The 20,666-nt window shown below is 62.5% G+C and overlaps 4 protein-coding genes across 5 annotated transcripts; 2 read left to right on the top strand and 2 right to left on the bottom strand.

The window, feature by feature from the left end:
* Positions 1–145: 145 nt before the first annotated feature.
* On the bottom strand, positions 146–5,112 carry LOC137152395 (uncharacterized). Its single transcript, XM_067546984.1, has 3 exons — positions 4,882–5,112; positions 3,017–3,106; positions 146–2,726 (listed from the first exon to the last, which is right to left on the bottom strand). The coding sequence occupies exons 2-3, from the start codon at positions 3,098–3,100 to the stop codon at positions 657–659; spliced, it is 2,154 nt and encodes a 717-aa protein (XP_067403085.1). The 5' UTR covers positions 3,101–3,106; positions 4,882–5,112; the 3' UTR covers positions 146–656.
* SMG9 (SMG9 nonsense mediated mRNA decay factor) lies at positions 4,209–12,421 on the top strand. 2 transcript variants are annotated; one of them, XM_067546985.1, is made up of 14 exons: positions 4,209–4,401; positions 5,731–5,895; positions 5,976–6,050; positions 6,360–6,603; positions 6,923–7,020; positions 7,365–7,477; positions 7,810–7,921; positions 9,150–9,245; positions 9,503–9,588; positions 9,924–10,030; positions 10,277–10,384; positions 10,700–10,825; positions 10,991–11,135; positions 11,285–12,421. In XM_067546985.1, exons 2-14 carry the CDS (start codon positions 5,740–5,742, stop codon positions 11,361–11,363), a joined length of 1,545 nt encoding a protein of 514 aa, XP_067403086.1. In that variant the 5' UTR covers positions 4,209–4,401; positions 5,731–5,739; the 3' UTR covers positions 11,364–12,421. The 2 variants fall into 2 exon arrangements, with proteins under 2 accessions (XP_067403086.1, XP_067403087.1); XM_067546986.1 differs by lacking the exon at positions 4,209–4,401 and adding an exon at positions 5,277–5,434.
* LOC137152403 (interferon-inducible GTPase 5-like) lies at positions 11,215–20,482 on the top strand. Its single transcript, XM_067546995.1, has 2 exons — positions 11,215–11,223; positions 19,037–20,482. The coding sequence occupies exon 2, from the start codon at positions 19,037–19,039 to the stop codon at positions 20,264–20,266; it is 1,230 nt and encodes a 409-aa protein (XP_067403096.1). The 5' UTR covers positions 11,215–11,223; the 3' UTR covers positions 20,267–20,482.
* LOC137152401 (interferon-inducible GTPase 5-like) lies at positions 12,464–15,131 on the bottom strand. Its single transcript, XM_067546993.1, has 2 exons — positions 15,047–15,131; positions 12,464–14,358 (listed from the first exon to the last, which is right to left on the bottom strand). Exon 2 carries the CDS (start codon positions 14,352–14,354, stop codon positions 13,116–13,118), a length of 1,239 nt encoding a protein of 412 aa, XP_067403094.1. The 5' UTR covers positions 14,355–14,358; positions 15,047–15,131; the 3' UTR covers positions 12,464–13,115.
* Positions 20,483–20,666: the final 184 nt, after the last annotated feature.

Below are 20,666 nucleotides of genomic sequence, written 5' to 3'. Positions count from 1 at the left end.
ATAAATGGCTGCCGCAGCCCCTTCCCCATCAGTCACCCCAAACCCTCCTAGCCCACCCACTAGGACCCTCCATTTTCAGCTCCCCCCTCGTCCCCTCCCCTTTCATCCTGCCCCCCGTCAGCTCCCCTCCCCATTCACAGCCCTCTCTCCAAAGCCCCCCAATCCCTTTTCTACTCCAAATTCCCCGTTTCCTTCCTCTAACCCTAGGGGCTCTCCCGGACACCTGGGTCCGCTCCATGCATGGCAGAGCTCGGCCTGGCCCCCCGCAAGAGTAAGGAAGATGGGGAGAACGGGGGGTTGGATGGGGGACCTCTTTCCGGGAGTCAGCCAAGCCCCTCAACCCCCCTGCTGCCACAATGTCGGTGTTGGCTGGGGTGCAGAGGGAGCCCTGAGAAATCGCCAGGCCCCCCACCCAGACTCAGCATCCCCTGGGGCAGGGGAGAATTGTCACGACAGCTGCCACTCGTTAGGTCTTTAATTAAGAAGTCTAATTACAAGAAGAATCAGTTGGCTAAGAGCCAGCCAGGCCCAGGATCAGGGCTGGAGCCGCCAAGAAGGGAAGGGCCCCGTGCCCTGCCCCCCAGCCAGCCTGTCCCTGCCCTCAGGCCAAATGGGGGTTGGCGCCCCCTAGAGGGGAAGGCCTGGTGCAGCCCCGCTCAGGTCGGGGCGAGGAAGCTGGCAAGGCTGTAGACGCCCAGGCTGGGGGGCTGGTTGCGGATCCGGTGCCACAGGTAACGGGGCAGGTGCTGGAAGGCCGCCCCGCAGGGGCAGCGGAAGCAGGGGGTGCCGGGGCGCCCCCCCTTGTGCCGGCCCAGTGCCCGGCGCCCCCTCAGGGCCTCCCCACAGGCAGCGCAGAGGAAGGTGGCGCCCTCTAGCTGGTGGAGCTGGTGGCGCAGGAGGTGGAGGCGGCCCCGGAAGGGCCGGCCGCAGCTGCATCGCCAGCGCCTCGGCCCCCGGCGGTGGGCACGGAGCTGGGCTGCCCGGCCATAGCCCACCCCACAGTCCGGGCACCGGAACCGCCAGCTCCTGTTGGCGCCCAGGGGGCACTCCGGCTCCCCGGCCCCAGGCTGGCTGGCCACCACCTCCTCCCGCCCACCGGTGTCCGCTTCCAGCTCCACCACGATGAAGTCGTCCCCGGCCTGCGACGCCACGCCCCCCAGCCAAGGCTCTGCTGCCAGCCCGCTGCCCGGCGCGTACTCCAGCTCCAGCACCTGGGATGGCTCGCCAGGGTGGGCGGGCACCAAGTGCAGGAGCAAGGGGGCCCGCGCAGAGGCGAGGGGCTTGCCCGGACCCGGGGATGGCCGGCGCTGTTGGTTGAGCGGCGGGAGGTAGCCCGTGAGCTGAAAGGCCATGGGCTGAGCGTCGCCGGCCTCATCGGGCAGCTCCCCCGCTGTCTGGCTGCCCCACGGGACGAGCCCCTGGTGGTCAGGGAGCAACGGGACCAGGTGCAGGGTCAGTGCATCCACTGATGTGCTGAGGCAGGGCTCGGCTTCCAGGAACAGCGAGGGCGGGAGCTCCTCGGCCCGCAGGGGTGTGGGGTAGAGGGGACTCAAGCCAACCTCGCTCTCCAAGACGGCTGCCGGCTCCTCAGCTCCCACCACCACGGTCCGGAAACAGTGGAGAGGGCTGGTGCCCGCCAAGCTGGCCAAGATGGCCGCCTCCTCCTTGAGGTGCACCGGCTGCGGGGGAGTCCCACCAACCAGGCCGTCCAAGATGGCTGCCGGCTCCTCGGTGTTGATGACCAGCGTCCTGAGAGCGCTCCCGCCAACCGGGCCGTCCAAGATGGCCGCCGACTCCTCTGTATTGACGACCAGCGTCCTGAGAGCGCTCCCGCCAACCGGGCCATCCAAGATGGCCGCCTGAAGTATGTTCCCGCCAACCTGGCCATTCATTGGCTGCAGAGGGTTCACGCCAACCTTGCAGTCCAAGATGGCCGCCCGCCCCTCCACGTTTGTTGGCTGGACAGGACTCATGCCAACTGGCCTAGGCACGCTGAACTCCCGACGGAGAGCCGGTCTACGCCGCCGGATCCTTTTGGGCCCTTTCACGCCGGGGCCCTTGCTCACTCTCTGAACCTTGGGCACCATGGGTATCTGACACCCCTTTGGGTGCCCTGTGCGCCTCCCGGGGCGGGTCCCGTCCTGTGGTTTCCTGAGGCCAGGCAAACTCTCCCAGCTGGCCAGCGGGCAGGGGTCGTCCTCCAAACCGGCCTGGCTCTTCCCTATGCCCGGCGGCTGGTAGACATAGGAGGCGAGGGAGCACGGCCGGGTCCCCCACCTCCGCTGCACCCGGATGCCGGCCCGCGTCAGCTTGAGGTGCCACTTGACGTGCCTGGCGAAGCGGGGCTGGCTGGAGAACCTCTTCCCACACTCCGGGCAGCGCTGCTTCCTCCGGGGTGGAGTTGACCGAGACTGCCGGGCCAGCTCCTGAGCGTGCTCCTGGCCGTGCTGCAGGTAGTGCCACTCCTCCACAAAGACCTGGCAGCACTCCTGACACCGATAGGCCCCGGATGCCTGGGTCCCCGGGGTGACGGCAGGCCCCGGGCGGAAGGGGACGATGATGTTCTGGAGAGGCAGGGATTTGGTGGCTAAGCGGGGGGCCGGCAGGTTTGGAAACAGGGGCCGGGGTGGGCGCAAGGGGGGCAGAAAAGTGGGGGTGCCGGTCTCCTCATCATCACTGCTGGAGGCTTCCAGGCCTTCCCACGAGAGGCAGTTCTTAGCATTTTCCTGGAGGGACAAAATGGGAGTTGGTGTGGGGAGAGCGTCCCCATCCCGCTCCCTGCAGCACGTCGCCCCCACAATATAGACAGCCCCCGCCCCTTACCCCACAGGCATCTCAGCACCAAGCAAAGGGCCCCTGTCTAAACAATCCCTGAGCCCCACCCCAGAGGTGGTTGCATCTCGCAACTGGGCCAGGGATCCCTGTCTAAACAGCCCCCGTGCCTCACCCCAGAGGCAGCCGCATCCACCCGCCCAGGCCCGTGTGCCGCAGCTCAGAGCCGAGCGCCGGGACGTACCAGCTGCAGCGGCAGCTCCTCCAGCACGCCGTCTTCGTTCACTTCGATTTCTGCCCCGACCTCCATTGCCAGCACCGGGTCCATGGCAGCCTGGAAGGGAAGGAGCGCTGAGGGGGTCGGCAGCAGGACGCCGCGCTCCCCCTGACCTCCCGACCTGACAGGACGTAACAAGCCCAGAGTAGGTGAGGGCAGAGAGAAGAAACTGAGGCACAGAGTGGGGTGCACCAGGTCACACAGTGCACGTGTGGTGGAGCTGGGGATAGCTCTGGCTCCCAGCTATAACCACTAGGCCCCACTCCCTGCCAAAGGCGGGGAGAGACGCAGGAGTCCCCAGGAAGTTTCCGGGGGAGGGGGGGCAAATTCCAGCCAGCCTGGCAGGCGCGCGGGGTCTGAGGTCCCAGCGGAGGGGACGGGGAGCAGGACTCCTGGGTTCTCTGCAGCCCTAGGCAGCGGGGGCTAGGGGTCAGAGCGGGGGGGCTGCCTGGGGCCAGCGCTACCTACCTGGGGGTGCAGCTGCCAGGCCTGGGGGCCGCTCGTGCATGGTCCGAGCTAGACCCCGGCCACCCCGGGGGAGGGGAGCAGGCCCGGCAGCCCCGCCCTGCCCCAGCCTGCCGGCGAGGGTGTGACGGTGTGAGCCGGCCCTGCTGGGCTGGCCCGGAACCGGAAACGGGCGGCGGGGGTGGAGGGAGCCCAGGGGATGCTGGGAAATGTAGTTTCGCGCCACCCCCCTTAGCAGCGGGCTGTAAACGGTCCAGGGGCGGGGCGGGGGCGACAGAGCGGGGGGGCGGGGCCGGACTCCGTGTCACGTGGCTCCGCAGCCAGACGGTGGCCGGGCCGGGCCATGGGGGACCCGCGGGGGTGTCGCGGTCGGGTTGGTCTCAGGCTGGTTCGTGCCCCGCCCCCCGCGGAAAGGGAAACTGAGGCACCGGCTCTGACCGGCTCGAGGCGAGCCACCCAGCGAACCAGGCGAGAACCCAGGAGTCCGGGCCGGGCCAGCACCACCCCGCGCACGCGCACATCACTGACGTGTGATCCCCGCCCCCCCTGCGCTGCGCACTTGTAGCCTCGATCCGGCCGGAGGCCACGCCCCTTAACGGGTCTGGGCTGTCAATGCCAGGGCAGTGCGCATGTGCCATCAGCCACGCGCGGAGTCGCCATTTTTAGCTACACCCCGCACCTTGAGCGCATGCGCGTTCAGAAAACAACGGTGGCCGCGCCGGTTCTTTTCAGCCGGTGCCCAGATGCTCTGATCGCGCGCGCCGCGGGCTTCCCCGGAAGCCCACCCCGGCCGCTCCACGGTACCTCAGCCCCAGTGAGTCGCCCGGTATCCCTCCGCCGTTACCGGGGAGACAGTCCCGGCGTCTACTGTTAACACCAGCGCTCAGGTATCGCTCCGAGGGGTGGGGTAGATAGTCCCGGGGAACGCGTCACCTCCGTATCCCTCCGAGGGGCGGGCGGTTGGGAGACGTGTTACTCAGGGTGGTATCCGTCCGCGGATAGGTTCGGAAACTTCCTTCATCTACATTATTTTTCCGCCGGCTATGTGGTTCTGCGTTCTCCTGTCCTAGGCCTGTATCCTTCCGCGGGTGCACACTCGTGTCCCCCCTCTCGTTCTCCTGTGTCAGTAGTGCCCCGTATCCCTCCGCGGGCCATATAGCCTCGAGGTAACATCACCCTCCCCCCGGTATCCCTCCGCGGGCAATATGGCGTTGAGGTAACTTGTCACCCCCCCCCGCCGTATCCCTCCGCGGGCCATATAGGCCCCAAGAATGACCCCTCAGGCACCTCGTATTCCTCTGCTAACCACACAGCTGCGAAGGTGACACTCATACACCCCCCTCCGTATCCCTCCGCGGGTTGTATACCTCTGGCCTGACGTCTCGTGTCCTGGGATCCCTCCGCAGGCCATACAGCCCCGGCGTGACGCCTCGCACGTCCCTTTCAGGGTGGGGTCGTGACCCTGATGCTGCCCCTTCCCCAGAACCCTCAGCTGGGTCGGACGTGTCCCAGCAGCCGCCTGCCCCATGTCCGTCCGTACGGCTGATGGACCCAGCCTCCAGTGCCTTCAGGGCAGTTAAATACTCCCATATTCCTCCTCCACAAAGACAAAATAGTCCCCAACATCTTGTGGACTTTATGGTATTCCTCCACCATGTTGGCAAAGTAGTCCCACGGCCATTGGTTTTCTCTCAGGTATCCTTCCGCTGTGTAGGTTAAGTAGTTCCTGGTGGTGGTTTGATCCGTTACTGGGCTGGGTAAATAGACCTTGGCGTCTTCACCACCTCTCCAGTATCCTTCTGCCCTCTGGTGCCGGGTAAATGGATCGTAGAAATCTTCTAGTGTCCTTCCGCTGAGCAGGGTAAATAGTGCAGAGGAAATAGGCCCTGTCTTCCCGGTGGTGTCTCTGTGCCTTGCCAGGTAAATAGTCCCTGGTGATCATGTTTGTTATGTGAAATTCCTCCACAACGTGGGAGAAATAGTCCTCAGGGGTATGTCTCAGATACACGTATCCATCCACTATGCCAGGGAAATAGTCCCAAGGTGTTGGTCCTTATCTCCCCTCTGGTGTCCCTCCACCACACTGGGGAAGTAGTCCCCAGGTGTTGTCATCACATTCCCCCAGAGGGTATCCCTCCCCTCGATGGGGAAATAGTTCCCAGCAGCCTCCTCTCCCCTGCGACACTGGGGTTGACGTGATTCTCGCCCCCCCGCAGGCGGTGGCCATGTCGGACTCCGGGCACAGCCAGCCTGGCCTGTACGGCCCCGACCGCCGGCGCCGCTGGAACCGTGACAAGGAGCTGGGCCTCCCAGGTGGCCCCCAGAGCCTGTCGGGGCCAGGCCGGGAGCGCGACTATGGCCCCTGGGACCGCGAGCGCCGGGTGAGTGTCGGGGAGGGGGAGGGGCCATGGGGCGGGGCCATGTGGGGACCCCCCCTCACCCCGCGCGATCTCTCCCCCAGGAGCCTGCGGAGGAACCGGTCGGGTCCGTGATGCAGAAGACACCTATCATCCTGGCCAAGCCGCCTGCTGAGAGGGTAAGGCCCACCACCGGCAGCGCCAACCCACAGGACTCTGCTGCTTCAGCTAAAGGAGCGGCTCCATCAGCAGGCAGCGGCAGTAGGCTATTAACTACTGTGTAGAGCAGCTGCTTAGCAAGCATGTCTTGCTACTGTAAGAGCAGACAAGATGGACTGACCTTGGCCAGGGCTCCTGGGTTCTACCCCCGCTCTGGGAGGAGAGTGGGGTCTAGGGGGGTAGGAGGGTGTGGGGCTGGGAATCAGGACTCCTGGGTTCTGCCCTCAGCTTGAGGGGGGGAGTCTCTACCAAACTCATTCTTCCCACAGTCCAAGCTGGCCCCGGCCCTGACTCCGGTCCCGCCTGCCACTGCCCCGCCCCCCATGGAGAAGCCAATTGTACTGATGAAGTCGCGGGAGGAGGGCAAAGGCCCAGCGGGGGCGTCGGAAGGGGCTGCGCAGCCCCCTACAGCCACTGCCAAGGGAGAGAAGGAGGGTCAGCGCCCCACGCAGCCTGTCTACCAGATCCAGAACCGGGGCATGGGATCCACCACGTCCAGCAGCACCATGGACCGTGAGTACCTGCTGCAGTGGGGGGGCTAGAAGGAAGGAGGTGGGGTTAGGATGTTATAGCCCCAGGGGGGTAGGATGTGGGGAGAGAACCCAGCTCCCTTTAATATGCATGTAGTCATCAGGGCCTGCCAGCAGATGGCAGCCACACCCCTCCCAGCTGGGCTGTCCGGCCAGCCTCCAGTGGGTTAGAGCAGGGGGGCTGGGAGCCAGGACTCCTGGGTTCTCTCCCCAGTGGGTTGGAGCAGCAGTAGGTGGGACATGTAGCTAAGCTCCCGTCCTGGGCTGTAGGTCTGACCCCCATCCTTTTACCCCTCCCCCAGCTGTGGTGGGCCAGGCAAAGCTGCTGGCCCCGGAGAAGATGAAGCACAGCATCAAACTGGTGGACGATCAGATGAACTGGTGTGATAGCGCCATCGAGGTACCTGGCCGCTGGGACGCCCCCACCCCACGTACAAATCTTGCCAGCTACCCCTGCCCTCTCTGGCCTCTGGTGCTGAGGCTGGATCAGAGCTGGTGCCCCCTAGAAAGGCCCATAGAGGGAAAAGGCCCCGAGCCCCATTCCCTGCCCCCCACCGAGCCAGCCAGACCCCCTCCCTGGGGCCGGATCGGACTTGGCACCCCTAGAGGGGAAGGGCCCTGTGCCTCCTTCCAGCCCCCTTCCCCTCCCCCGAGCCAGCCAGACCCCCGCCCTTGTACTGCTGCTCTGCAGGACTCCCGGGTTCTCGGAGTTGCCGGCTGCCCTGAGCTCTGTCTCCTCGGCAGTACCTGCTGGACCAGACCGACGTGCTGGTGGTCGGGGTGCTGGGATTACAGGGCACCGGCAAATCCATGGTGATGTCTCTGCTGTCGGCTAACCAGCCTGAAGAGGATCAAAGGTGTGGTGGGGGGGGGGGGGGCATGCAGGGAGTCTGGTGTGTTGGTGGGCAGATGGGCGGCTAGGATATGGGGGAGGGGTGACGTTGGGGTGCAATGGGGCAGGTGGGTGGGGGGTGGATGTAGATGCTGGGGGACACCAGCAAGTGTTTTGGGGCACAGTGGGATATTGGGGTGCAGTGGGGGCTGGGGAGGGGTTGAGGGAGGAGGTGGGACATTGGCAGAGGGATGGTGGGATGTTGAGGGGGTGTCAGGTGGGGGAAGGGTGTCAAGAAGCAGCTGGGGGGACACATATCCCCCCCCCCACCCCACTGACCTTCTCCCCCCATCCCAGGGCCTATGTGTTCCGCACCCAGAGCCAGGAGATCAAGGAGCGTGGGGGAAACCAGACCAGCGGCATTGACTTCTTCATCACTCAGGAGCGCATCATCTTCCTTGACACCCAGGTGCCTGCCCCGCCCCCTTCCCCAGGGGCACCCCCCAGCCCCTGCACTGGTGGCAATGGGCAGGGAGAGCCTGGGGCCCATTCCGCCTTCGACCACTAGGGGCAGCATCGCACAACCCCAGGGTCCCTGGCTGGGCTGAGAGGGACAGGCCCCACCAGCCAGCCAGCTCGTTACCCTGACGAGCTCAGCTCTCGTGACTGACTCCTCGTGCTGGACGAGGCTCCCGGGCCAGTAGCTAGAGCCCTGTGCGGATACACAAATGGGGATCTGCCTCCGAGCCATGTCTGCCCCATCAGTTTAGCTCCCTCCTCCATCCGCAGTGCAGTCATCCGCAGTGCTGGGGCCCCCCATCCGCTGTTCGGTGGACATCTGGGCTCCTGCCTCCCCCGCTGATCAGCCATTCCAGAGCCGGCCCCTCCAGGCAGCTGCCCCAACAGCTGATCCTTGGAACAGCTGATTGATTGGCAGCCCGCAGGGGAGCCCCCTACCGATCAGCTGTTCCACGAGGCTCCCCTGCCAGCCTCCCCTGCTGCTTCCCCGCCTTGGAGATTCGTGTCCAATCCACCACAAACAGACCTGTGGATATCCGCATCCTCACCCGCGGCTATAAAGCGGGTACCCGCGGGTTTGTAGGGCTCTGCCAGGCGCTGCAGAGGGATCCATGTGGCGTGTGGGTCGACGGGGGTGAGGGTTGACTGGAAGCAGCCTGGGGGTGGCTGGCTCCCCGGCTCTGTAACGATGGGGATCTACCCTGCTGCGGATAGACAGAGGCTCTGTAGCCAGGGGGGATCTCTACGTGTTCAGGGCGGGAGGGGGAGGCGGGCGAATCGATTGGGGGCAGTGTGTGGCTGGCTGGCGGGAGAATCGTGTGTATTTTGTGCCTTCCTGGAGTGACCTCACGCAGCCCAGCCCTTCAACGTCGGGACGGCGCAGGTGGCAGTGGGGCGCTGAGATCAGGCAGGGCCCATCACAAGCTCTGAGGGCCTGATCCCCTCACGGGCCAATGAGGGGATTTCAGTGGGGTGATTCCCTGTGCGTGTCACCCCCTGCTGGCGGGATGAGCCCTGGTGCGTGTGCGTGTCTCCCCTGGTGCATGTGTCACCCCCTGCTGGCGGGATGAGCTCTGCTCTGTGCGTGTGGGTCGGCCCCTGCTGGCGAGGTGAGCCCCGGTGCGTGTCTCTGGACGGTCAGAGGACGCTGTGACGCTACCTGTGTCATCTTCCCCCAGCCAATTCTCAGCCCTTCCATCCTGGACCATCTCATCAACAACGACCGCAAGCTGCCCCCCGAGTACAACTTGCCCCACACCTACGTGGAGATGCAGGTAGGCTACTGCTCCCCCCCCCATCCTCCCCAGGGTAGGCACTGGCCATCTCAGGGAGGTGGGACACGGGGCCTTTCCTGTCTAGGGGATGCCCGACCTGGCCCCAGGGCAGTGGGACAGGTGGCGAGGAACGGGATACGCAGCAATGATTGGTTGCTACTGTTTGGGGGTGAGCGTTCCCTTTGCTGGCTGGGTCCTGGGGGGGCAGAGGAGGACCCCAGAGACCCCTCCTTTGACAGCTGCTCTGCTCCCCGCAGTCCCTGCAGATAGCGGCCTTCCTCTTCACCGTCTGCCATGTGGTCATCGTGGTGCAGGACTGGTTCACCGACCTCAGTCTGTACAGGTGAGAGGGCCCCCAGTGGGGTAGGGAATGGGGCACGGGGCCCTTCCCCTCTAGAGATGGCTCCCATCCGGCCCCAGGGCAGGGGGGCTGGCTGGCTTAGTGGGGTGGGGAATGGGACGTGGGGCTTTTCCCCTTCAGGGGGTGCCAGGTCCGATCTGCCCTGTAGCGAGCATTGGCTGGCTCAGGGGTTAGCTCTGGGCCCCTCTAGCTCAGTGATTCAGGGGCCTCCATGTGTGACTCAAGTCTGTCAGGTCTCAGCCCTGTTCCCAGCAGGGGCAGGGACTTGCCTCCATGGGCACTGATCTGCTAACCTCAGCTCCGTGTCCCCATGGCAGGTTCCTGCAGACGGCCGAGATGGTGAAACCCTCCACGCCCTCCCCCAGCCACGAGTCCAGCAGCTCCTCAGGCGCTGACGAGGACACAGAGTATTACCCCCACCTTGGTGAGTGGCTGCCCCCCCCGCAGGAACCTCTCCTCCCCCCCCCCCCCCCCGCACCAACGTGGGGCATCGGGGCCAGCCCTGACTGCCAGGGGAGCCCCTGCCCCTGCAGCACAGCCCCCAACCTCTGCATCGGGCCAGGCTATTCTAGCAGCTCTTGGTCCATGCAGTGACATTCAGGCTGAATTTCCTCCCTCCCCGCTCCTTTCCCTCCCCCCTGCCACCCCACATCTCTGCCCCTCGCTCCAGTTTTCCTGCAGAACAAGGCCAAGCGGGAGAATTTCTGTCCCCGGAACCTGAAGCAGATGCACTTGGTTATCGACAAAATCATGATGCACTCACACCTGAAATACAAGGGTAAGCCCCCTGCGCGGGGGTGAGCTGAGCAGGGTCCCGGACACCTGGGTTCCAGGGCGAGCCCCACAGGTGGGATTGGACCAGGACGCCGAGCTAACGGCCCTGCTCTCCCGGGGGAAAGTGCCAGGGGATTTGGAATAGCTGGAAGCTTGATTCACACCTTAAAAGGAACATAGCCCCCTAGCACTGCTATGGGGCGTCGGGGCCAGCCCTGGCTGGCAGGGGAAAGCCCCTGCCCCGTCCTGTGCAACACGGCGCCCCCAGAGCTGCCCTGGGGGTGGGCATGTGGCCAGCTGGACCCTCCCTGTCTCCCAGGCACTCTCTCCATGCTGGATTGTAACATCTTCCCTGGCCTGCCCTACGACTACCTGGACACGGAGGTGAATCTCTTCCTGCTGCCGTTCGCGGACAGCGATGCTGACGACGCTGTCCCCAGAGCAGGTAGGGAGCTGGGAGCCCCCCTGCCCTGCCGTCCCGCTGCACTCCCCTGGGCTGGGGAGCAGGCAGCTGCAGTCCTGGGGTCAGCCTTAGGGACAGCGCTGTTCTCTGCTCCCCCTTGAGCCCTGGGGCGGTGCTAGTCTCATTTCCTCCCCCTTGTGCCTGCAGCTCCTGGGGGCGGCCCCCTCTTCTCCCTGCTGCCCGGCTACAAGGGGCACCCCAGCTTCCAGTCGCTCGTGGCCAAGCTGCGCAGTCAGATCATGTCCATGGCACGGCCCCAGCTTTCCCACACCATCCTGACGGAGAAGAACTGGTGAGGGGCCGAGGGAGCAGGGGATCGTGGGTAGGAGATTGTGGGGCAAAGGACTGGGGTAAAGAAATGTGAGGCTGTGCTGCAGGGGGTGGGGTGGGGGCTCTCCCTGGCCCTTGACACTGACACATGCTGCCCCCCACCCCCGGCAGGTTCCACTACGCGGCCCGGATCTGGGACGGTGTGAAGAAATCCTCGGCGCTCTCAGAGTATAGCCGCTTGCTGGCCTGAGCTATCACTGCCCGAGGAGCTGCTGCACCGGGGGGGCCGCACCGGGGCCCCCGTCTCCTGGAGCAGAAGGGGCCTCGTGGGCAGTCCGGGAGGTGCTGTTTGGGTCGCGGGCTCCGTGCGGGATGCGGGAGAGTCCAGGCCAAGGTGATGCACCCCCCTCCCATGCCACCGTCCCGCTCCCAGAGGGCACCGGGACAGAGCCATCCTGACCCCTCCTGAGCCAGCACTGCTCTCCCAGCCAGATGGGGCAGCTGGCGGGGGCTGAGATTGTGCCCCCTGTGATGCCACAGGTCTGCAGGGGCAAGATACGGGCGGGGCGTGACCCATAGGGCAGGACCACAGCCCTAAACCAGGGCCCAATGGAACTGGGCTCATCATTTCTTCTTCCCCCCTCCACCCATTTCCTTCCTCCTCCTTCATCTCCCCCCCCCAACTTCTTTCCTTCCACCCCCCTGCTCCATCTCCCCTTCCTCCCTGCTTCCATCCATCCATCCATCCCCACCAGCCTTACGGAATAATCTCTTCCCTTCCCCCATTCACCTGCCACGTGTGAAGCTCTGATCCCCTACTGTGGTCCCCCCACAGGGGTTGTGGGGTCTCCCCTCTCTCTAGGAGGACTCCCCCACACTGCCCCCCCAATAAAGAGTGGTTCAAGTGACTTTGTGATGGCTTTTTTCACACCTGGAGCATGGCTGTGTTGGAGCAGAGCACCCTGCACAGACCCTCACCCCCGCCCGCCTTCCCCCCCTCAGGTCCGACCGGTGGGTCCATCTAGCCTGGTACCAGGCACCCCGCCACACATCACAGCAATGGGCCCATCTAGCCCGGTACCAGGCAGCCCATGACGCAATGGCCCCATCTACGCTGGGCTGAGCGGGGTGTCAGGTTATGCCTCCACAGACACGAGCGTCTCTCTCTGCCGAAAGGGGAAGAGAGGATTGTGAAGTCAGCGCTGCGTTCCCTCTTGCACCCAGGGACAGAACCCGAGTCCTGGCTCCTGGCCCCCACGCCCCTCCCAAATCTGGGGACAGAACCCAGGAGTCCTGGCTCCCATTTTCCAGCCCACCCCATCACACAATAAATATAATTTAAAACTTGTTTTTTAATCAACCACCAGCAAAACAACCCCACGTTTCCAGTGGCTGAACCGTATCGAGATTGTGCCGAAGGCAGGCTGATCCCAGAGCGGGGGAGGAGCTGAGCTCCCAGAATCCTCCACTGGGAGCCACAAGGCGCCCCCTGCAGGGCTCCAAAATAGCACCATAGCCCTTCGCCTCCGGTCACCCGTTCTGCTTTCACCTGAGTGGTGCCACGGGGATGCGCAGCGCAGCTGGCATGGAGCGGGGATCCCCATTTCGGGTGCTGCCCAGCGCCGGGTGACCTAGGCAAGGACAAGGAGCTGGCGGCTGCTGGGGACAAATCTGGAGAGCCCCTGGGTCCCATGGAGGCCAACAAGTAGCAGGCTGCTCTGGTACCGGTGTAAATTGTACACCGCTGGAGTAAAGTGGAGTTGTGCGGCTAACTCCAATGGAGCTACGGCCCATTGACCCCAGCTGGGGTCTGGTCCCGCTGCCGCCCCAGCCAGCGTCCATCAGCCGTCACTCCATTGGAGTTATTGGTGTGACTCCGATTTACTCCAGCTGAGGATCTGGCTCCGAAATCTCTTCTGGGCTGAGCTTTCTGCCGCGGCCAGTGGACCGAGCTCTGCCACGGCTGAGACCCCCCAGACCGCGGCGGCTCCCTGGTCCCCGTTCAAACATCCGTCTCGAAGGCCTTGATGAGGACGTTGTGGGCGTCCTGGGCTACTTCGTCGAGGGAGCTGCGGAGCATGTAGTAGGTGGTACCGAAGGAGATCCCCCCAGCCGCCAAGGTCCCCAACACCGGCACCATGCTGAACATATACTCCACGAGCATCAGCGCTCCCCCGCCGGCTTTGGTCAGCAACTTCAGCACCAGGTCTCTGGAGATCTCCTTGGCCAGAGGCGACTTGATGGCCTCCCTAATGTCCTCCACGGGTTTGCCCACCTTCTCGGCCAGCTTGCAGAGGGACTCGTCGTCCAAGCCGAAGGTCTGGCGGTATCCGGCGAGGGCTTTCATCAGGATGGTCACATCGCAGACCACCGAGAGCCCCGGGATGGGGATGGCGGCTATGCCGCACGAGATGGTGGCCAACTTCCAGATCTGCCTCTGCATGGCTTCCTTCTTCCGCTGCAGGATGCCCCGCGAAAGGTTGGGCAAAGCCAGGAGGAAGGCGTGTCTCTTGTGGCTGGGCAGCTCCTTCTCCAAGGTCTCCTCCAGCGCCAGGAAGTCGTAGCGGCCCAGCTCCCAGCTGGAGAGGAGGAAGACGGTCGGGGAATCCACCCTTTCTGCCAGCAGCTGCCGGCAGCAGTCATCCCGGATTTGCTCCAGGACCCCCTGCTCGCTGTAGCTCGCCGGCCGCCGCCTTCTGGCCGCGTAGAGGTCGGCGTCCACCTTGGAGCGCACGAAGTAGAAGCGCTTGCCCATCTCCTGGATCTCCCGCGCCAGCTGGACGTGGCTGGCTCTGAACCGTTCGGAGGCGATGAGGATGAAGAAATCGTACTTGGGGAAGCCGACCTGCTCCAGGTAGGTGTCGGACTGGAACGCCGGGGTGCCGATCCCCGGCAGGTCCCACAGTATCACGTTGGGGTGCGTGGGGTGGGGGTACGGGGTCGGCTCCATGGTGGTCTCCACCACCCCCGTGGTGGCAGCTCCCTCCTCGTCATCTCTCAGGCCGCGGATGGCGTTAACGAAGGAGGATTTGCCGGAGCCAGACTCCCCGGTCACGGCAATATTCAGTGGAGCGTTCTCCAGCGCCTCCAGGCTCTCCTGGATCTTCAAAGCGGCTTCGGCCAACCGGCCCTCTTCCAGAGCCTCCCTGATCTCGGCAATGTCATCCTCGGTGATCGTGTCGTACTCCTCCGTGAGGTCCGCAGGACACTGGTCGCTCTCTGTGGGGGTCTGATCAGCCATGGGGCTTGGCAGAGGGCGGGGTGCAGGGGCGGGGGGAGATGCAGAAGTATGAGTTAATGTAGGGGAGGGGGACATGGGACCTTTCCCCGCAGGGGGCGCTGGCCCCGAAGCAGCCCCACGACTGGCTCAGGAAGTGGGGAAGGAGACGTGGGCCCGTCCCGCTTTAGGGGGTTCCCTCCTTCCCTGCGGGTGGGGCTGGGCAGGACCCAGGAGCCCAGGCCAGGGCACTGCTGGGCTGTGGTCTTCACCTGCCCTCCCAGCAGCATGGCCCCACCCATGTCTTCATCCCGCCTCTCCTAAATGTGGCCCCCCCTTCCTGGGGGTTTAGCCAGAAAGGGGGGGCATCCCCAGTTTGTATCCCCTGGTTGGTCGCTGTCAGGCCCCGTGGGGCGCGGCCTGGGTCCCAGCCCCATTTGGGGAGGTGGGAAGCCCCCCAGACTCACCCCTCCCCCCATCCGCTCCCCAGTCTCACCCCTCCCGTCCGTGCAGCCCCGATTCCTTCTTTCACTCTGTGTCTCTCTCCGCCCCGTCTCCCTCCCGGGCTTCTTCCGTCCGTGTTTCCTAATCCGTCCGTCCGTCCTTCCTTCCTGCCCCCTCTCGCTCTGCCCCGGCTTCCTTCCTTCCCGTCTCTCTGTCTGTCTGTCTGCATCACTCCCCCTGCCCCCTCCCCGCCTGCCCCGGCCGCTGGTTACCTCCCGCTGGGGCAGATCCGGCCTTGGTGCCCGCGGTTCGGTCCCAGGGGAGTCACAGGAACGGCCGGGCCGGGCCGGTGGTCAGTCGCCGGCTGGTTTCACTTTCGTTTCCTGCTCTGTGTGTGTCTGTCTGTCTGTCCGCTGCCCCCTGCTGGAAGGAACGCGCCCTGCTTCCTGAGTGTGTGTGTTTGTGTCTGCTGGAAGGAACGCGCCCTGCTCTGTGTGTGTGTGTGTGTGTGTGTATCTGCTGGAAGGAACGCGCCCTGCTCTGTGTGTGTGTGTGTGTGTGTGTGTGTGAGAGCTGCCCTGGCTAGAAGGAACTAACCCTGCTGTGTTTGCAGGTGTGCCCTTTCTCGAACAAATCCCGACAGCCTCCGCCCCTGCCCGCTCTGATCCAGGCCCTTCGAAGGGCAGCCGTTCCCACCGCCCACTGACACAGCCACCCACCTGTTTAGCCTGGTTCCACCTGGCAACTCACCCGCAGAGCAGGACTCCTCCCCGGCAGCAGGGACAGACACCCACACAGGACAGACACACGCCCGCTTGGCCGTGTGGAGCTACGGATTCAACCTGGGATCCTGGCCCTTTGCCAGTCCAGCCGGGCATGGGACCCCTCGCACGCCGGCCGCTCCCGTGCCCTGTGATTGATCAAGGCGTGGCACAGTTTACTCAGTCACTGGATGCGAAGAACAAGCAGCCTGCGCGCTCCCTCACGTGATCGCCGGCAGCGGGAGCTGTATCGCGAGGCTTGCAAGGGTTCGGCTATTCACTGCGCACGCCTGCCGGTGAGCAAACACCGCCCTCCATAATCACTGAGATTCACGGGTCGGCGAAACGTACGAAACATGCTGCTTCCGGGCTGGAGCTGGACGTACGGCAGTTCGCTGGCTTTGTTTTGACGCAGGCCCTTGACGATTTGTGGTTGAAACGTTCGGTTTTTGAATCTCAGCGTCTGCTGGCGTGGAATAATTATCCTCTCCCCTGCCCCTCGTTTCCTGCTATTGTGAAATTGAAAATCAATAAAAATCGGGGTGGGGGGGATGCGTCACACCTGTACCTTGGCACGACTGTGAGAACTGAAATGGATGAAAATAAAGAGCCTAAAACCAAAGATCCCTGTCATCCATCGAATTTATATATATAAAAAACCGGGAATTCTGCAAAGCCCGAATCCAGCCTGTAGGCCGTGACGCTGCATGTTCCCTTATGTTCGTTGTATCGCACGTTCTGGGTGATGTATTTGCAGCAGGGCGTGTGCCCCACCAGGCTGTGAATGCGTCGCTGTGGGCCTGAGATAGGCCAGGGTTCACTGCTCACGAAACCGCACGGGGCTGGAGCAGGCTGGCGAGTATAGAGAGGGGACGAGGGCAGTGGAAGGGGGCTGCTGGGAGGGAGTCTGCAGTCTCTCTCCCACAGGGAAGGAGAAGCCCTGGTCCTGGGGAGGGTAGATCAGCCCCTGGGGTGGTGAAGGCGCAGAGAGAGGGGCAGGATTTGGGCGTCCAGGGGACCCGTCTGTGGAGGAACAGACCAAGGGGAGCTGAAGAGGTTTAAAAGGGCTGAAGTTGAGTGAGGCCGGGCTGGAAGGAGCCCGGCAAAGGGCAGCCAGGAGCAGCTGCTCCCCGGGGTAGTGGGAGGGCCCGGTTCCCCGACCAGCCGCTGGCTAGGTGACGTGACGTCAAGAAGGAGGTCACAGACGTCGGAAAGCCCAAAGGGGAAGCCCATTGACGCCGTCTGGCTACGGCAGGAGGACCTTGGAGACAGCAGGGACGTTTTCCGTGCCACGTGCTGTGTGGTCCCCCCCGGTGTGGCTGCAGCGTGACCTGCCCAGACGTGCCCCTAGTGCTTTACACTCGCGGCCCTTCCTGCTGCGCGAGAATTTACTTCTAGTCATTTTACGTCCGTGTCAGTCTGCGCCGACGGAGCCCCGTCCCCTGCTCCCTATGGCACAGCGCCCCCTAGCGCCACGCTGGGGTATCGGGACCAGCCCTGACTGCCCCCACCCCGCCCCCTGCAGCACAGCGCCCCCTAGTGCCAGCCCTGGCTGCCAGAGGAGAGCCCCCATGCTGAGCTCCAGCCACCTGGTCAGTGCCAAATGTTTGCAGGCCTTTGCCTGACCACAAACTCCTGGGGCCTGGTTGCCGGATGTGCGGAGCTCAGCCAGGTCAGTGGGAGCTGCGGGGTCTCAGCTCTGGCACTAATCGGCCCAGTGAACCGTGAGTTAAATTCTCAAAAATGGAGTTGTCCAAAGTCCGGACCATTGAGGGAAAACCCAGCCTCAGACGCCCCTCCCAGCACTGCCCGCACCTGAGCTACCAGGAGCCGGCCGGGTCATCGCCTCAGGTAACAGCACCTCGGAGAACCTCCGGGAGCCTCGGAGAGTGTTTTAGACGCATATAAGACTGCTGTGAGACAGAGCTATCTATCTATCTGTCCATCCATCCATCCATCCACGTACACCCCCTCTAGGTATCCAGCCATCCAGCCATCCTCCATACACACTCATCTCTCTCCCTCTTCCCCCGTTTCTCTGTCCATCACTTCCCCTGTCTCTCTATTTCACTCAGGGGCCTGGACAATTTTTCTGTGCATGTGTGCGCACGCGTGAGTGGCGGAGGGCGGGGGCGGGGGGGTTAGAATGAAAACCAGTCAAACAACAGCTGCTAAATATTGTTCTAAGGAGGAGCTTTGCGTCATAGCTAACTTGACTGAAAGTGAGTTAAACAAGCATCCATTCCAAACTCACTGCTTTCTTTCTTTGTGACTGCCAACCTGATATTTTGGGGGTCCTCCCTTCCACCCCCCATCTGTCTGTCTGTCCACTCCCGCTCTCTGGGATGTGCAGGCGCTCAGAGTGGGCTTCAGTTTATCTGGAAGGAAAGGGTGCGGCTGCAAATTTGCCAGGGCTGCTTTTCTCCGCAGCGTTTGATTTCCGATTGACTCTGACGAGGGAAGCAAGCAGAAAGACCTGCGCCGGGTGTCTCTGGTGCTTCTCAGGGTGGCCGGTAAGAGATTCTGCGCCGGGGGGGGGGGGGGGGGGGGGGCGGGGAGAGGGTGTTAAATCGCTCCATCAGTGACCCCGGAGCTGCATTGGCAGTTCATATCCCTGGTGAGCTCATAGCTCCGCTGAGCCCTGCTGGGTGCTTGCCCCGCGCTGGGTTTTGCTGGCCTTTTTCCAGGGCCCTACTCCTTAGCCGGGGACGTGAGCACAGGGCAGGTGGGTGCTCTGTCCCATGGGAAGCTGCACCCACAGCTATGGGGGGGGGAGGAGCGGAGAGCCATGAACACCCTAGGGTGGGTGTGTGGGCCGTGCCTGGAGAGACAGGACCCCCGATTCTGACTGGGGCTCAGGATGAGGCAATCGGGGAATGATCAGTTATGATAATTAGGACCTGTAGCCTTTCCATCCTACCCCCCATCTATGCGCACTAGGATTTGCAGTGGCGTGGGGCCCCTATTCGCCCTTCCCCCAAGAAGGGGCAGTTGGGTCCCCTCTCCCATACAGAGAAGCATTGGTGTCAGCAGTGGGCTCACCTAGAACTTACCACAATCAGCCCAGGTATCACTGCTGGGGTGGTGATGGCGGAGGCAGGCTGGCTGTGCCCCTCTGCTTCTGTCCCACACCGAGTCCCCTGCTGGGGTGGGGTGGGCAGGGAGTTAACACCCCAATCTGAATGATAGGTTCAGGCTCTCTGCAGACTCAGGCAGCGCTGTTGTGTCAGTCACACGGGGGGAAGATCTCCCCTCTCATCGCAATGGGCATCACCAGTCACAAGGGTTAGGAAATTACTCTTTTTTTTTCTTTCTTTTTTTTTTTTTTTTGGTAACGGAAAGCTGAGATTCTCCTGCAATCAGCTGACGGACACAGGACTTTACATGTATAAGACCCAGGCCTTAATCCAGCCTTGAGTTCTTACTTGAACTGACCGTTTTAAGTCACCTGTTTAAAAAGCCGCTCAGACTAACAGACCTCCATTTCCTTCTCTGCGGCAGATGGAGTCTCTCTCGGCCCTGACTAAGGGCATTGACATTGAATCGGACCCCAAGGGGTTTTTCAATGCGGCTCTACAGGTGTGTGAGAAATTCATGGAGTTTTTCAAGGAGGGAGGCCAGGCAGAAGCAGCCTCCAAAGCTCAGGAAGATCTGGAGACACTGGAAAATACCAAGCTCAACATTGCTGTCACGGGGGAGGTGGGCTCTGGGAAATCCTCCTTCATCAACGCCCTCCGAGGTTTGGGTGCTGAAGATCCAGGTGCGGCTCAGTCTGGGGTGATAGAGACAACAACAGAATCGATTGCTTATCTCCATCCCAGCTACCCCACCGTGACCCTATGGGACCTGCCAGGGATCGGGGGGATGCATTTTCGGCCGGAGAGGTATCTCCAGCAAGTGAATTTCAGCCGCTATGACTTCTTCATCATCATTGCTTCAGAGCGGTTCCGATCCAGCCACGCCGACCTGGCCCGGGAGATTCAGAGGATGGAGAAGAAGTTCTATTTTGTGCGCTGCAAAGTGGACGAAGACTTGGCTAACACAAGAAGGGCTCGGCCTCAGACTTACGTCGAAGAGAATGTCCTCCAGAGGATCAGGGAGAACGCCAGGAAATGCCTGGTGGACCAAGGAGTGCCCTACCCCCAGGTCTTTCTTCTCTCCAACTGGGAAATCCACCGGTATGATTTTCTCCTGCTGGAGGAGACGCTGGAGAAGGACCTGCCCCATCTACAGAGACATGTGTTTCTTCTTAGCCTGCCCAACCTCTCTCCGGAAATCATGGAGAAGAAGAAATCTGCTCTGCGTGGGCACCTATGGAAAATAGCCCTGGTGTCGGCTGTTATCAACATCCTTCCCCTGCCCCGTGTCTCTCTTGCCTGTGATGTCGGCATCTTGTTCGTATCCATGATCGCCTTCTACAAACAATTCGGTCTCGACGATGGCTCCTTAGCTAAGCTGGCCAGGCAGGCTGGGAAGCCTGTGGCAGAACTCAAGGCTGTTGTCATCTCACCGCAAGGGGAAACCCTCAGCAGAGATGTCTTAATGAAGAAGATTGTCCAGGTTGGGTGCGGCCTCACCCGCTCAGTCGAACGAAGCTTTGACCTCGTCACAGTGATTAGCACCCTGGCTACAGCCGGGTTGTCCTTCGCCACGTCCTACTCCATTCTGTCGAACTTCCTGGAGAAGGTGGCCGAGGATGCCCAAAAGGTTCGCAAGAAAGCTCTGGAGTAAGATGGGAAAGTGTCAAGATTGAGAAACAGGGAAACGCCATCGAGCGAAGACTGAAACCTCACTTCACTAGGCCAAGAAACAGTAATTACATTTTTTAAAAAAGTTAAAACTACCCGACCTCACCGACTGTGTGTGTGAGACACTCAGCATCTTCTCTAGACCTCCGGACATGGATCGATAAGTAGCAGATATGAACGTGCCATTCCCACACCAAGATGTTGTTTGAGTTATTGGTGTTTATGGCTTTTATTGGCCTCTCATCTGTTTAAGCGTTGATTTGCACTGTTGCCTGATTTCTGGGTGTTTAGGGATTTGAACAGGGATATAGGCTCGCCAGTGGATCTGATCAGAAGATAATGAGGTTCTAGTCCCGAAATCAGATTCCAGATGAGTTTTATAG

The sequence above is a fragment of the Emydura macquarii genome, unplaced genomic scaffold (genome assembly GCF_026122565.2).
Source record: "Emydura macquarii macquarii isolate MOO-44397 ecotype Brisbane River unplaced genomic scaffold, CSIRO-AGI_Emac_v2 contig_1214, whole genome shotgun sequence".
Taxonomy (NCBI): Eukaryota; Metazoa; Chordata; order Testudines; family Chelidae; genus Emydura; species Emydura macquarii.
This window is presented reverse-complemented; position numbering and strand designations above follow the sequence as displayed.

Excerpts from the sequence above, each read along its gene's own strand:
- LOC137152395 (XM_067546984.1), bottom strand. The coding sequence starts at position 3,100 with ATGGACCCGGTGCTGGCAATGGAGGTCGGGGCAGAAATCGAAGTGAAC. Across the intron at positions 2,727-3,016 it reads AGGAGCTGCCGCTGCAGCTG|GAAAATGCTAAGAACTGCCT; the intron begins GTACGTCCCGGC and ends TTGTCCCTCCAG.
- SMG9 (XM_067546985.1), top strand. The coding sequence starts at position 5,740 with ATGTCGGACTCCGGGCACAGCCAGCCTGGCCTGTACGGCCCCGACCGC. Across the intron at positions 9,589-9,923 it reads ACCGACCTCAGTCTGTACAG|GTTCCTGCAGACGGCCGAGA; the intron begins GTGAGAGGGCCC and ends TCCCCATGGCAG. Across the intron at positions 11,136-11,284 it reads ATCCTGACGGAGAAGAACTG|GTTCCACTACGCGGCCCGGA; the intron begins GTGAGGGGCCGA and ends CACCCCCGGCAG.
- LOC137152401 (XM_067546993.1), bottom strand. The coding sequence starts at position 14,354 with ATGGCTGATCAGACCCCCACAGAGAGCGACCAGTGTCCTGCGGACCTC.
- LOC137152403 (XM_067546995.1), top strand. The coding sequence starts at position 19,037 with ATGGAGTCTCTCTCGGCCCTGACTAAGGGCATTGACATTGAATCGGAC.